The 17033-nt window shown below is 44.1% G+C and overlaps 1 protein-coding gene across 1 annotated transcript in view; it reads right to left on the bottom strand.

Annotated features, from left to right (window-relative positions):
* EXT2 (exostosin glycosyltransferase 2) overlaps positions 1-17033 on the bottom strand; it is a 139511-nt gene that overhangs the window by 60553 nt on the left and 61925 nt on the right. The window contains exon 8 of the mRNA XM_080817786.1: positions 9915-10046. Coding sequence (XP_080673912.1) covers positions 9915-10046 — 132 coding nt within the window. The remainder of the gene's footprint in view (positions 1-9914; positions 10047-17033) is intronic.

The following is a 17033-nucleotide window of genomic DNA, read 5'->3' on the forward strand; positions in this document are numbered from 1 at the left end:
AAAAAAAGCTAAGCTTTTCAAGGATGACTAGAAGACTCAGAAATTGAAGGACTGGAGGGACTAGAGGGAGCCTGGGTGGCTCAGTTGGTTAAGTGTCTGACTAGGCTCAGGTCATGATCTCAGGGTCCTGGGATCGAGCTCCATGTTGGGCTCCACACTCAGTGTGGAGAGCCTGCTTCTCCCTCTCCCTCTGCTCCTCCTTACCCTCGTGTGTTCTCTCTTTCTGTCAAATACATAAATAAAATCTTACGTGGAACATAAGGAACGGCATGGAGGACATTAGGAAAAGGAAGGGAAAATGAAGGGTGGGGGGCATCAGAGGAGGAGACAAACCATGAGAGACTATGGACTCCGGGAAACTGAAGGTTTTAGAGGGGAGGGGGATGGGGAGATGGGTGAGCCTGGTGGTGGGTACCAAGAAGGGCACCGATTGCATGGAGCACTGGGTGTTATACGCAAACAATGAATCGTGGAACGCTACACCAAAACTAATGATGTACTGCATGGTGACAAAAAAAAAAAAAAAGAAACAAAATAAAAGAAACTGAAGATAACAGGTGACCCAGAAAAAGGGACCCTGAAAACAGAAATAAAGAACATTGGTTCCAAGATCCATTAAGCCAGCCCTCTGCCTGTCCTCCTGTCCCCTCTGCCACCTGAGTAGAAGAAGGGAGGTTTATTCCCTGGAGAAAGTGAATTAGAAGGACTCCACAGTCAGATACCCAAGCCATGGAAAGCACGGTGAGGCAGCACATGGAATACAGTGGATTAAGTGATCATGTATAAATGAAGAATGAGAACCTGTCTCCTCCTCCCCCATTCAGCTCCTTGGGTGCTTGCAACCCAGACATTACCCATGTTCCTCCACTCCCAGAGGCAGAGATTTCTCTCTGGACCAATGAACCAATCCAACAGAGACAGCCCATGAACAGTGACATCTGGGTAAATGACTGGGTCCCCATCCTCTTAACTGATGTAAAGCTCACCAGCTGACAAGCCTTACAGAGAACTCCCAATCAGCTTTCAGCATCGCACTTTTAAGTAAGACTGCTGGAAACATCAGGTATTTGAAGAAAGTTGCCAATATGAAAGAGAAAATGAACTGAAGAAGGAATCCAGAGGAAACAAACAATACAAGGAGCTAAAGAAAAATAAAAACAAAATCACAGTATCTTCAGAGAGAGAGAGAGAGAGAGAGAGTGCCGTAGTCTTGGAATAAGAATAGGAAGCTATAGGGGCACCTGGGTGGCTCAGTCGGTTAAGCATCTGTCTTCAGCTCAGGTCATGATCCCAAGGTCCTGGGATCAAGCCCTGCAACAGGTTCCCTGCTCAGCAGGGAACCTGCTTCTCCCTCTCCCTCTGCCTGCCACGCCCCCCAACTGTGCTCCCTCTCTGTCAAATAAATAAATAAAATCTTAAAAAAAAAGAATAGGAAGCTATAAAAAAAGATCAACTAGAAGTCAAGAAAAAGGGCACATGGGGGGCTCAGTGGGTTAAGCATCCTACTTTTGATTTCAGCTTAGATCATGACCTCAGGCTCCTGGGATTGAGCCCTGAATTGGGCTCCATGCTTAGCAGGGAGTCCCACTTGAGGATTCTCTCTCTCCCCTCCCTCTGCCCCACCCCTGCTTGCACATGCTCACTCTCTCTCTCAAATAAATAAATAAATCTTTTAAAAAAAAGGGGGCACCTGGGTGGCTCAGTTGGTTGAGCAACTGCCTTCGGCTCAGGTCATGATCCTGGACTTCCAGGATCGAGTCCCGCATCGGGCTCCCAGCTCCTTGGGGAGTCTGCTTCTCCCTCTGACCTTCTCCTCTCTCATGCTCTCTCTCACTCATTCTCTCTCAAATAAATAAATAAAATCTTTAAAAAAAAAAAAAAAAAAAAAAAAATCTTTTAAAAAAAAGAAGTCAAAAAAAACTTAGAAATTGAAAGTACACAAAATTTCCAAAATCAAAAGAAAGGTAGAACATAAAATTGAGAAAATACCTACGAAACTCAAACAAAAAGATGACTGAAATAAAAAGAGATGATAAATAGGACAGAAATGATAAGGAAAATAAGGTTCAATCTAACACATTCATCATTTAGGTAACAGAAGTTCCATAAAGAGAAAAAAGAGAAAACATGGGAAGGAAAGAATAAAAGATACAAAACATGAAAATTTCTCAGAATTGGAGAAGAATTTCCAGCTTAAGAGGGCCTAAATCAGTATCCACTGAACAAAAAAAAAAAACACTCATATCAAGGCACATCATAAAATTTCAGGACACAGAATTTCCCAAGAAGATAAAAATGTCACATAAAAGAATCAAGAATGGGGCGCCTGGGTGGCTCAGTCATTAAGCATCTGCCATCGGCTCAGGTCATGATCCTAGGGTCCTGGGATCAAGTCCCACATTGGGCTCCCTGCTCAGTGGGAAGCCTGCTTCTCTCTCTGCCACTCTCCCTGCTTGTGTCCCCCCCCCCCCTCTCTCTGTCAAATAAAATTTTAAAAACTTTTAAAAAGGGGGAGTGGATCAGGAATGACATCTCACTTTTGGAAATTAAAATGGGAAACTTCGAGGGCAATGGAGCCATGCTTTCAAATCCCTGAAGAAAATCCACCTCAACCAGAAGTCTACCCTAGTCCAATTATTACTCAAATGTGAAATAAACACATTTTCAGACATGAAGATTTGTCTCCCCGTTGTCCCTTTCTCCAGAAGCTGTTGGAAAAAATAAACCAAAGAGGAAGATGTTACACCTTGGAAACAAGGAATCCAACAAAGGAGAGGACAAAAAAGGAATTCCCAGAATCACAGTGAAGTGAAAATTTAGGATGACCATTGCATAGGAGACCCAGAGAGCAATCAATCCAGACTGGAGTTTAAGATGAATCATTATAGGAGAAAAGGGAGGGAGGGGGAGAGAGAGAAAGAGAAGCTAATGAAAGAGGAAGGGAAATCCTATAGTTCACCTATGCTTGACCATTTACTCTCTTGTTGGAGAACCAAGTAAAAATCAATTAGTGACAGGAACATGGGAAACTAAGAGAAAAAAAAAAGTAGTTACTAACTCCCTGGAAAATAGAAAGTTGTACAGGAAAAAAAGACATAATCATGGTTTAGCACTTCATTCAGCTAAAAAACTGTATTTATACGGTCCTAATAATAATGCACACAGTAAATACGGCTTTAATGAAAAATAGTGATACAGCCCTACTGGAAAGTTGGGAGAAATGAAATGTGTAAAGAAAGGAGAGAAGAAGAGACAAATTGCTGACCCAAAGGAAATAAAAAGATAATGTATATGATTGAAAAATTGAAAAAAAAAAATAGCACCCTAAGCACTTGATGGGGAGATAGGAAGATGAATCCCAGAGGAAAGGTAGAAGAGGTGAAACCAGTTGCCCCTTGGGAACAGGCCTCAATTTTAGATATAGGCTTTATTTTACCATTTGAATTTTTGAATCTTTCATGTGTTAAGCTATACAACTTTTAAAAATGTAAAAGTGAGAAATATAACTGAGATTAAAAAAAAGAGAAAACCATGGGGCGCCTGGGTGGCTCAGTGGGTTAAGCCTCTGCCTTCGGCTCAGGTCATGATCTCAGGGTCCTGGGATCGAGCCCCGCATTGGGCTCTCTGCTCAGCAGGGGGTCTGCTTCCCCTTTCTCTCTGCCTGCCTATCTGCCTACTTGTGATCTCTCTGTCAAATAAATAAATAAAATCTTAAAAAAAAAGAGGGCGCCTGAGTGGCTCAGTGGGTTAAAGCCTCTGCCTTTTGCTCAGGTCATGGTCTCAGGGTCCTGGGATCGAGCCCCACATTGGGCTCTCTGCTCGGCGGGGAGCCTGCTTCCTCCTCTCTCTCTGCCTGCCTCTCTGCCTACTTGTGATCTTTCTCTGTCAAATAAATAAATAAAATTAAAAAAAAAAAAAAAGAGAGAACCAAAAGTCAAGAATCCACCTCTAGTTAGAGCAATGGTTCTACTCTGCACCAATCCATTTATTAGAATACACCCAAATATTCATTAGTTGGGAGGCACGTAACTATCTTAGGATATTAGAAATGAAAGCAAACTTCATTATCCTGATGTTATAACACCCAGCAGCTATATTTTCCTGATAACTTCTGCTACTGAGTCATGTAAGCAGACATGAAGGAGAATTAAGTGGCCCCCCACAAAGGAGAAAGGGAATATGTGCTCCTAAGTGATGGCCGGGGCACGCGCCAAGGATGACTGTGCCAAAACACTCAGTATGCTCTTCAGCCCGCTGCCAGATCAAGCTTCCGCGAGACTCCACAAACCTACTCTAGTCACTGCCCTCCTACCAGCTGTGTGATGTAAGGAAGCAGTCAGGTGTTGACTGAGGAAAGCCAGAGCCATAAAGCTCGCCTCTACAGAAGCCCTGGAGGTGAGACTGCATCCGGGGAAACCAAGCGTGCTCACTCACCCTCTGCCTCCCCTGCAGCGGCCGTGCAGGGGTGCAGGGGTGCGTCCCACAGGTGTACGAGTTCCCGGGAGGAAGAATGTAGGGTGTTGGTCCAAAAGCTCTAAGTGACACAGTCACCTCAGCCACACCTCCAGGCTCGTCTCTTTGCTCTCTTTACACATCCTCCCCATCTGGGCCTGGCTTGTGACCTGGTCTTTTTTCCATTTTCCAGCTGACCATCAGAGTCAGCCAAGTTCTTTGCTTGGGGCCCCAGATCAAGCTCTTTGGATCTTCCTGCATCTCCCCAGCCACCGACCTGACTCAGCTTTCTTAACTCCCTGGCTACTGACGATCTCAGCCTTTTGGGCTTGTTTCCACAGAGCAGTCCAGTGGCAAAGTCTACACAAGGCAAGTGCTGGAATTCGTGGCCGAGTACCAGAGCCCTTGAGTGACTGTGATCCTACAAACGCGATACCTCTAAAAACAAGCCTTCAAAGAGCTTACATGTATGTACTTAAAATGCAAGCTTAACTTTCTAAATTCCATACATACTTCAGTCATATCTAGGCAGTGGGAGGAAGAAGGGGAGAATCAGCCAAGAAGGCCTGCTGGGGGCAGGGTAGGCTTTCAAATGCCAGAGAAACATTCCACAACCTGGAAGTTAAAGGGCACGGAGTGGAATTAAACAGACTGTTTGCGTGCTATCTCCTCAGCCCGGGGCCCTCTCCCACGTACGTGAGCTGGCGCTTCTTCAGCCTGCGGACTGACCGCTTGGCAGTGCTCACCGCCGCGTGATACTCTCAGCTGCTCGTATGACCCCAACACTGCTGAGTGGGGGCTGCCGCCTGGACATCTCAGTGCAGCCAGCCCGGAGTACTTCATGTGGTGAGACAGACGCCCTTGGAGCCAGCTCTGGATGCTTCGGACCCAAGTCGGGGGTCCAGAAGAGGAAATGGACAGGAAGAGAGGGAGCGCTTTCTCCAGTGGGTAAGTCAGGACACACACAGTGAATCAATCCCACATCAAAGTATGGTCCCTAGCCTAGCGACACCAACATCATCCAGAAACTTGCTAGAAATGCAAATTCCAGGACTCCACCCAGGCCTACTCAATCCGTGTTTTAACAAGCTTTCCAGGAGATTCTGATGCGTCCTAAGTATGCACCCACGTCCCTCAGAACTTAACGCGGACTGGGGTGCCTGGGTGGCTCAGTCATTGAGCGTCTGCCTTCTGCTCAGGTCATGATCCCAGGGTCCTGGGATCAAGCCCCGCATCGGGCTCCCTGCTCAGTGCGGAGCCTGCTTCTTCCTCTCTCTCTGCTGCTCTGCCTGCTTGTGCTCTCTTGCTTTCTCTGTCAAATAAATAAATAAAAAATCTTAAAAAAAAAAAAAAAAAGAACTTAACACGGACTAAGGGCAAGCTCTGCCACCTGGGACCCACAGCTCTGACAACCCCTGCTCCTCACGTCTGCACGAGCCCTTCAAGTGCCCTGATGCACACGCCCCCTTAGCGAGCCTTTGCGGAGGCCGGCCCATGAGGCTCCTAGAAGCCCAGCTAAGGATACACTCCTCATCTGAGGTCTCGCTCACAACTAAGTCACCCCTCTGGCTAGATTTCACAGGAATAAGCTCTAACTTTCCAACCTCTTTCTTCCACAGGGTACGGTAATCCATTTTAAGTCACTTCCCCTTTTTCCTCATCAACTTTTGTCAAAGGTCACGGGACCCCTGCTTTCTCTCTCTGCTTTCTGCTCTAGGTCCAGTATGGTTAATGCGGAAGTGGGAAAAATCTGCAGTCTCTTCATTAGTGTTATCGAGGATAGCACATCCGAAAAAATACTAGGTCGTATCCATCAAAAGGGACTGGGTAAATAAAGTTATGACATATTGATAAGATGGGGTACAATCTTTCAAATCATATCGAAGAAACATGATCCGGGAATATATTCTACTCTCCAATGTGATTTTAGAGCTATATTATACAGAGTTTTTTAAAAAAACTGTCAGCAAGAGGATATGGTTTTGGCGGCACATACCAGAAACCAAAAATATACAGTTTTTGGCCTACTGCGTCCCCATATCACACTGAATGCTCACTTGCCTCCATCTCTGTCCTCCAGATGTGCTCACATTAGGCAGAGAACCAGAGGTAAGACAAGAGAGGGTGTCTGAGCGGCTCCCCCACTCCATGAGCGATGCCCAGATGTGAGAAGGAGCCTGCCACAGGCGCGACCAGAAATGACACGAATGTTAGAAATGATACAGGTGTGGAGTATTTGGGGAGATGATAGTTTTGCTGATATCTTCAAAAAAGGGAGAAAAATCAAAGCACGGAGAGACCAAAAAGGTAGTGAAATACAGGCACTCTCGCCCTAAGGAACTAAGAAAATTAATTGGTAAAGCAAACTTGTTGTCCCCACATAGGGAACCTTTACTTGCTGAGAAATTCCTTCCAAAGACAAGAATCAAAACAAAGGGCCGATCTCTCCAAACTAGACAGATCTGCTACCTTACAGTTATGCTCAAGAATTATTTTGCCAACTTTTTCAAGTTCTGAGACTGTGACACAATGTGGTTAATGTAACCTGCCTCTTAGCTGGCTAGAGATAGAAATGCCAGGTGTCACTGGTGACACAAACACTTGGTTTCTGCAAGCCCTCACTCTCTTCAGAATCTACACACACACGGTGGTCCTTTTATTTATTTATTTATTTATTTATTAACATTAAACCAAGGCAGCAGCATTTGGCAAAATGGGACTCTCGTGCCCTCACCCCTTCCTCTCTGCTCTGAGCAAGTGGAGGACGTGGCTGGCTGGAGGCCCTAAACAGTGTAGCTCTGGAAACACCAGACCATCCCTTGATTTACTGACTAAGATCCACACCTACTCCCACCTCAGGGGGTCTGATATTGTAAATTTGATGGAATCTAGAAGGGAGACTCCCCTGCAGGTTGGGCTCGTAGTAATCACATCGACAGTAGGTTAAATATTTCCAAAGGGGAGGGGAAAAGTTAACTACAAATAAATCAGCGCTACTCAGTCCTCCTGTCAGTTGCCTTCGCTGAAGATGCAGAATTGTACAACCTGCTGCTTTAAATCAGGGCGCTCAGCACCTGAGCTCCTAGAAACGTAGTGAGCACTAAATTAGCCTGAAAAGAACACTTCAAGAAGTTAGATAAAAACAACTCTTCCATTTGCATATCCACATTTCAGCTTTTTATACTTACGTTCTTTCCCAAACTGACAGTCCAGCACTTTGACCGCTCCGTCCCACATTAAATCACATCTATTTCAAGGCTACAAATTTTTATGTACTCTTTTCTCCTGGCCCAGAATCTTATGAAAGACAGAGAACCAAATTTCCAACCACTTATTCTTATTAGACTCTTTCCACACCTTCTGGCCAGGTCATGGCCATCCCATGTGTAAGCATTCTCCTGCAGAGGAACAGGGGTAGCATTTTTCCTCTCAAGCTTATTCCATATACTTGGAGTAGTGGAAATGTTTCAGCCTAGAGGAGGAAGCTCAAAAGCTCCTATAAAACTCCATAAGCAATTCAAGATAATCAGGCGACCAGAAGGTAGAAGGTAGCGGGTACTCAGTAAATACCTACCAAATAAATAAATGCCTACAACAAACTAAAATTTCAGTATGACCAATAAAATACAAATAGGATTTGTAATTGTACTCCGGGAGAAACCGATGGAGATACTGACCTTCCACTTGAAAAACACACACGTAAGACCATTTTTTACCTAGCAGATGAACACAAACTCAAGTACTTAGGATTAACTGAAGGCATGGAGAGACCAAATAACCAAAATGTTATTGGGAGAACTATAAACTGGTAGAGTATTTTCAAAGGGCAATTTACTAGTATCTATCAATATTCAAAATATGTGTATTTCTCAGCTGAGATTAATAACATTCAAAATGTGTATATTTTTCAGTTGGAATGAATTCTATAGATATATTCCTATATTTATGAAAACATAGAAATATATGTCTTTTGTATTACTATTTGAAAAAGAAAAAAATGAAAGCAATCTAAATTTCTATCAGTAACAGATCTGTTATGTAATACAGACCTAAACAATGGAATCCTTTCCAGCCATCCTTACCACTGAAGGCTACTCTACAGAACAAACTGCAAGTGAAGTCCAAGATCTAGCCTACTAAAGTAAAACGGCAAGGTGCAGAATACTATGTGTAACAGAATCTCATCTGTGCTCGAAAATTATACACTTAGGCTTATATATGAATAGAAGGTTACCTCCAGTAACGGATTCAAGGGAGGAGATGGACAGAAGAAAACATTCCCTCAAGCACAATAAAAAGGTGTTTGTTTTTGTTGCGTTGGATTTTACCACAAGCATACACTGACTTCCTCTCAGGACAACCCATTTCAGGAAGTGCCCTGGCCCCTCCCAGCGAAGGTACCACCTTCCGCTGTACCCCTGGCAATCTGGACACCACTCTATTCCAGAACATCGCATACTACGTGGTCTACTCAATGACTTCCCACATTAGCGGAGAGCTCTCTGAGGCGAGGGACTTGGCTGCTTTTTCTGCATGCCCAGCACGTAGTGAAGTGCCTGACACACAGTCATCCCTTAGTTAGGACAGGAGGGCGGAAAGGAGGGTCCTCTACAAAGATTAACCAAGATTAACCAAGCAGCTAAATACATTCTATTGAGAGAAGGTGGGATCGGGAGACCAGGAGGGCTGGCCAGAAAGACAGCACGGACTAGAATGAAGAATGGATTCAAGTCTAGTTCTCTCACGTGAAAGCCTTGAGGTGTATGAACGAGGCTGGAAGGTACCTACAAAGCAGAACCACCAGGCCCAGAGCTGCAGGCATTTTCCGTGAGCAAGAAGGTGTGGCCACTGCCATAGTCCCTCAAGGCCACAAAGGCCTTATGACTCCTTCAAGCAAGGAGGAAGCTCTGAGAGCAACTTCCGACCATCCCAGCTCTCTGCTGGAAACACCCCAGGGCCTCAGTCGGTCTGGAGCAAATCTGGACTGTGGCCATCCATAAGGCCTCGAGATCACTTCTGCGGATTACTTTCCTCCCACGGTGATGGCAGCGATCACTGAAATCATCTATGTGAAACACTGAGCACAGTCCCTGGTTGAGCCAAAGCTCTCAGAATATAAGCTATTATTATCAACTGCTTATAGAATCTTTTCAAGCATTCTAAGCATTACAACTGCAGAAGTCATCAGGAAGGGTCTGATTTCCAACAAGAGCCAGGCCGCCCCATTTATCTCTGCAATAAATAAGCTTACTGTCTTTCCAAGCACGTTCAAAACAAGCCGGAAGCTGCTGCTTCTGTGTTTCTTACTTGTGTTATCATTTCAAAACTGAGCTGACTTTGTCAACTAGCACAGGCTCATCTCAGAAAGTCAGTATTTAAATAAACTTTACACAGCACGTTTCTCCTGCCACGTCCTGACACCTGGACCATGGCTGCCATGGTCGGCACCGGGATTCACTCACCACAGTGGGCGGGTCATTCCATTCTTCATAGGAGAGGGCAGCATAGGGATAGATGCGGTCGTTGATGATCTGCAGAGTGGCCAGGGCGATGGCTTTGATCGACTGGAAGTACGCTTCCCAGAACCACCGTGCCTGGAAAGGAAATGACATGTGCTCAGTGAGCAAGCGAGACACTTGGAAGTGGAAGAACTCAGTGCCCTCTCAGACGCAACTCTGGGTCTGGGTAATTCCGTTATTCCCGCAGGGAGGGAGCTGAAGGCAAAGGCTCCCTGCTGCTCCCGCCAGCTGCAAGAGAAGAACGCGTTTATCAAACGCAGCCAAAACAATGTGAGCAAATGAAATGCACCCTGGATTCAATCTGCGTAAAAGAGAAACTGTGTCTTGATGAAAATAATCAACGTCACACCAGAGCAAGTTATAGTCCTTTTTTTGGTCTATACATCAAGTGCATAAATCTTAAGTGTACAATTCAACAAATGTTTAGGTATGCACATACTCTTATAACTACCACCAAGATAAAGATACCAAACATGCCAGCACCCCCAGAAGATTCACTTCTGCTTCCCAGGCACTTTCTCAATCATCCAAGAGTAATCATCATTCTCATTTCTATCGTGCCTGCTACTGAATGTCATACAAGCGGAATCAAAACTGTATTTACTCCTTTGAGGCTGACTTCTTTTGTCAACACTTGCAACGTTTGAGTCAGGTTTTGGTGTCAAGGTCATGCTGGCTTCTTAAAATGAGTTGAAAAGTGTTCCTTCCTTTTCTGTCCCCTGAGAAATTTTAGGCAAGGCTGGCATTCCTTCTTTCTTGAAAGGTTTAGAAGAATTCACCTAAAAGCCATCTGGGTTAGGTGCTTTTTGGTGTGTGAAGGTTTTTGAAGCATGGATTAATTTTCTTTTACAGACACAGGATTAAACATATTTTAATAAGTGTGTCGGTTTCAAAAGTATGATTTTCAAGGAATGTGTTCATTTCATCTACATTGTTAAATGTACTGGGCTCAATGTGTGCTAACATCTACTCAGTGCCTGTGGTATATGTAGTCATATACCTCTTTTCATTCCTGATATTGATAATCTGTATATTTTCTTTGTATTTGCTCTAACCAGAGATTTATCAACTTTACTAATCTCTTCAAAAAAAAAAAAAAAAACCGATGCTTGGTTTTGTTGATTTTCTTTATTTTACTTTCTTTCTTTTTTTTTTTTTTTTCCCTATCTTGTTCCTTTCTGTTCTTACATTTATTTCCTTTCTTCTATTTTGGGGGACTTTAATCCATCTGGCATTTGATTTCTTGAGACTGACATTTAGATTACGAATTTTAATCTTTCTTCATTTCTAACGTATGTTTAAAGCTACAAATTGGCCTCTACGCACTATTTTAAATGTGTCCTACACAATCACATATCATTTTCATTATAATCTAGGTAAAACAATTTTCTAGAAGTATACTGTTTAATTTCCAAACATTTTAGGATTTTCTATTTATCTTTGTTGCTGACTTCTACTTTGGCTGCACTATGGTCAGAGACCAGGTGTTATTTCAAAACTTTGCCCTTTATTCCTGACTACATTTAAGCTTTTCTCTGTCTTCATCTTGCAGCAGGTCCACTGTGATGTACTTAGGTGTGGCTCTTTGGATTTATCCCACTAAGGATTGTCGAGCCTCTTCACTTCGTGGTTTGATGTCTTTCACTGTTTTTAGAAAACTCTCAGCCAGTATTTCTTTAAATATTGGTTCTGTCACACTCTCTTCTCCTAGGACTCTAGATATACATACAGAAATGTTTTTACCATGCCCCATATGTCTCTTAATCTCTTTTCTGCGCTGCCATCTGGGTATATTTTCTACTAATTTTTCTCCCAGCCCAATAATCCTCTATCTTCTGTGTATGCGTGCATGCGTGTATGTGTGTGTGCATGTCTGTGTGCGTGTGCCCGCACGCATCTAAACAGCAATCTAGGCCCACATATTGACTTCTCAACTTAGTTCATATATTTTTAGTTACAAAATTTCTTTTTATCCATCTATTTATTTATTTGTCAGAGACAAAGAGAGCACAAGCAGGGGGAGCGAAAGGCAGAGGGAGAGGGAGAAGCAGGTTCCCCACTGAGCAGGGAGCCCAATGCGGGGCTCAGTCCCAGGACCTCGGGATCATGAACTGAGACAAGGGCAGACGCTTAACCAACTGAGCTACCCAGGTACCTCACAAAATTTCTACTCGACTTATTAAAAAGCAGATTTCCTATCTTTGTTAAAATTCCCTTATTTTATTAAGCATAGCTCCTGACTGATAACCCTAATATCTGAATCAACTGTGGGTCTCTTTCTACTATCTGTATTTACTCTTCATTTTGGTCATTTGGTTTCCATTCCTAGCATACCTCTTAATTTTCTTTGGACACCAGACACTCTATATTAAAAACTGTAAAGGTTCTATACATACAAAATTATCGTCCTCCTAAGTGTACATTCTTCTGGAAGACACAGAGAATGCAGTCAGACCACTTTAATCCTATCAGTGGCTGGTGTTAAGCTTTGTTAGGGCCAACTTTTTTCCACTTTCCCTTACTCTTGTAGTGCGGCCTTTTGGGGCCTTCGGACAAAGCCTGGGGTGTCTACCAGGACCCCTCTATCGCGGCAAGCCCTGAACACCAAACTCTCTCTCACCAGCGCTATATATGGTTGCTAGAATGTTTGCACAGCTTGTCGGGCTCCCAGCTGCTGCTTTCTGCAGGGAGTCGTGGAGTCTTATTCTGATCCCGTGCACCTCAGGAGCTGGCAAACACTTCAAGGGAAGACTGCATGCCCAGTTTTTGCTTACTTCCCTGTGGTTCCCATCTTCCTGGATTTTGTCATTCAAATCCTGGATACTTTGGGGTAGCCCCTAATTTCAACCTCTCAGCCCTATGAGACTGCTACTTTCCACTAGGGCTCCAGATGCCCGGACTGTGAATTAGAAAGTGCCTGCAGGGGGAAACAAGCAGCTCAGCCTGCTTTCCTTCTCTCAGGAGCCACAGTCCCTTAAGCACTGACTGCCCAGATTGCTCTCGAATGCCTCTATATTTTCTATTTTAATAAGCTTTTATCCTTTTTCCCCCCTGGCTGGAGAGTTACTCTAATACTAGCTACTCTGTCACAGCCCAATACAGTCTTTTGCAAGAAGACAGTCTCTTATCCAAGCAGAGCTTGGATTCAGTCCCCAAGAAAGCAAGATGTTGGTCTCAGTGATGTGTCTGTCCAGCTTCATTCTGACCTGTGATTCCACTCAGAATCAGCAGCTATGAGGATTTCTGCAAGGGAGCGAACATGTGAAAAACGGAACATGAGAAGTTCAAAATATAACCAAAAGAGGTGGCGGAAACAGATACTTTCTAGTTTACACCTGCCAACTTTGCCTCTGTTTCCCAGGCAAGTGTTCCATTCATGAGGGAAAGCCTGGGATGATGCCCGCTGAGGTGTGTGATGACTACTTTCTCCACTAAGAGTAAGAAAGAGGCAAAGCCTCACAATGAGGGTTTCTCCTACTCAAAGAAAAGCTGACCCAGATTTAGCTACCAAGGGCATCTGGCTGATGCCATCCTGTAGTGTGCCATCTGGGTACAGCCTGGTGGCTGGCTGCCTGCCACGGCTTCTTAGAAATACTCCACTCACTCCAATCTCACCCCTGCTCAGTCATGTTGCTGCTGTCCTGCCCGTCATCTAGCCAAAATAGTGACATTTTATGAGACCTGAAAGAATCTATCTTCCCTGTGAAACCTTTACTGATCGCCCCAAACACCAACAATCTCTCCTTACCAGGAAATCCCACAGCACTGACAGCCTTTACTTTATAGGTTATTCTGCACATACTGTTCTAGAACAGTTTCCTTGTTATTTCAGATGACCACTTTTCTCTCTTCCAGCTAGACAGCAAGGATGTGGAACCTGGCTTTTTTTTTTTTTTTTTTAATTATTAGCATCCTCATAGATGTTAGGATGACCTGCACAAATGTATTTCTGTATGCACAGTCTCATTTGCTCTTTAAAACCAGTTTGTCACTTTGGGGCAGTTCCATTTTCTGTGCAAGGAAACCAAGATGCAATGATGTTAAGTGGCCCGGTCACAGCTCAAACCCAGGATCTTTCCCCCTCCATTCTAGAATACAGGGAGTACCAACCACACTCCAGTTTAGGAAAGGGTCCTTCCTCAAGAAACTAAAAAGGTGTGAAAGTTCACTAAGAAGCATGAGCCCACACATATCTTAAATAGTTACCCCTTCTCTACCCACATGAGTCCATCATATGTTCTTTTATTTTAAATCATATTCAAATGAAGCCACATTCAAACTTAAGCATTCCAAAGCTTTATGTTCACGCCTAGTCACACTGGAGACAGCAGCCTTTGGGATTTACAGGAAACAATGATTGGTAACAAATCCACCTCGCACACCGGCCAGAGGCACAACTGTAGGACAACGCTTCTAAGTTAAGATGTCTCAAGTCATCTCACCCTGTCCACCAAATTGCAATTCATGCAGAAAGGAAGCAACTTTGCCAATAACCGTGGCTCAGGTCTCTCTGCCTGCAGACAAGTGAACTTCTCAGGCTTAATTATTTCTTCAGGACCTCCTAACACTCTGTAGTCTTTAGAAGGCACTGTAACTCATGGCTCCTCCAGGACACAGTATCAGCCACCCACTGGCAGAGAGGAAGGAGTGTTCAGCTATGTTGTCAATGCACAAAAGCAGGGCTGTTCCCATCCAGTAAGCAAATGCATATTATGTTTTGATTTCCTTTCTGCCCCCTATGACATGGGCCACATTTATCACTTCCTGAAGAGGTAAATGAGGTGTCTTCAGCAGCTCTGCAAATTCCTCAGTCACTTATCTTGTGGAAGTTGCATGACTAAAGAGTTAAGTCACAGATGTGTTGGTCATACCAACATAAACTTGACCAGAGTGTCTAACCTTTCTTCATTAAACATACGCCACCATAATTTTATAAAACATGCAGATTTCAAAGCACAAGAACCACCAAGTTCTTAACACTTTCAATCGTGACAATTATAAAGCTCCTAGAGATCAAGAATTGGGCCAACTCGAAGCTCTCATAAGCAAACAGGCATTTCAAATTAAAATTACTACCTCAGTTTATACATCAGTTATATAAGATTAATTTCTTTGGTTTTTCAGTAACATAAAGCCCAACGGGATGAGCAGTAACAAGTGTTTAAAGAAAGCCAGTGCAGTGTTGTAGAAAAGCTCTGAGCGTCTGGCACAGTTCAAATTCTGTGACCTCTGTGTCTGGTCAGTCTGCAAGATGGAGAGCGCACCACCTATCTCGTGAGGCCGCAGACATTCAGTGAAGTTTATAGAGCTCTTCCCGAAGCACCAGGGCAGCGCAGACAGTCCGAAAATGTTAGCTCTGTCCTCAGTACTTACCTCCACCCTGAACCCTCGGGGTCGTTGTTGCTTACATTAGAGTACATTCAACACAGCTCTGGGGTAAGAATGAAGGGAGGCGAAGGGGAGAGACAGAATGGGACCACAAAGTTGTACCCCATTCATCTCAGTTCTTGAAGACAGCAAAGAAATCCAACCGGTAAGAGAAGAGAGTTAGAAATAATAAAAACACATCAAATGGGAATGACAGAACTTTGTACTGAGAAGTACAAGAACCAGTAACATGTCCCTTCTAGCTTAATCTCCAAGCTGCCAAAGAAGAGGACAGTACTTCTCCAGAAACTGGGAGAGTAGGAACACATCTGGTTTTGCTCACCACGAACTCCCAGCCTTTGGCACAGAGCCTGTCAGAGAGGAGGCAGTCAAAATACTTGCTGAAAGAATGAATCCACCTAACACCACTCCCTCACAGGCACGAGGCAGCACAGGCAGCACAGGCATCTCATGGAAATTTCCGAATCTTCTAAGTACCAACCCATCATTTAATAATAATGATCCTGGGGCACCTCAGTGGCTCAGTGGGTTAAGCCTCTACCTTCGCCTCAGGTCATGATCTCAGGATCCTGGGATCAAGCCCTGCATCGGGCTCTCTGCTCGACAGGGAGCCTGCTTCCTCCTCTCTCTCTGCCTACTTGTGATCTCTGTCTGTCAAACAAATAAATAAATAAATCTTTAAAAGAAATAATAATGATCCTATCTTGTACACAGAATTGTAAAAGGTGTGAGGTGGGGGACACAGATTTGAGGAAAAGAAGATAAATCTATTCCTAGGGGGAACAGCAAAGTAGAAATAGGACTAAGATTGTCCCTCACATTATGTTTAGTACAGTCTAGGTAGAGACTAGGTATGGACTACGAGTAAGATAAACAGTTCCTAAAACTACACTAGGTTGTTTGTTACCTAGCAGTGGTCAGGATATCAAACAGTACAAAGCTCATATATAAGAACGTAAATGACCCCAGCGTCGTCCAGGAGCATCTTCATCCCAAAAGAACAACACTGGCTCTCCCATGCCCTCGCAGCAACCAATCAACTTTGCCCTGTCCTGCTCGTCAGAACCTCCCCGGATGGGACCTGCATCAACGGCCTCGTTTTCGCCTATTAAAGGAGTTTTGTTAAGCAGACCACAAACACACATACACAGAGCGAACAGTAAACCAGCCAGTTATGCTTCTGTCCTGAATTCCGACTGGTAATGCCGTCCAAACACCTGACAGTATCATGTACCCGCAGGTTCAGCACTTGCTTCAATATTGCCCTATTTCCCTGCCCCCCAACCCACCGGCCGGTCACAACATAAAACATCTGCTTCTGCTCAGGAGCAGAAAGCCACAAGAGAACATGGACCCCACCGTAACAATGACAAAAAGCCACCAGAGAACTCACTAGCATCGTAACTGTCTCAGGCCCATCAGAGGGCTGTGGTCATGAGGCAATCAGGGGGGCCCGAATTTCAAAGGGTGACAAGCTCCTCTAGGAGTGATGGGACAAATTATTCCATCTTTGGAAGCTCATAGAAGGTAGAGGTGCTACAGTAAAAGCAGCCAAAGAAAACAACATTTTTAAGAATTAATGAATTCTTAAAACTGAGTGTGGGCTAGCAGGATTGTTTGGAAGCTCTGGACACAGGGAAGTCTGCATTCCCTTGCAAGCTCTTTTCTCCTGGA

The sequence above is a fragment of the Martes martes genome (genome assembly GCF_963455335.1).
Source record: "Martes martes genome assembly, chromosome: 10".
Taxonomy (NCBI): domain Eukaryota; kingdom Metazoa; phylum Chordata; class Mammalia; order Carnivora; family Mustelidae; genus Martes; species Martes martes.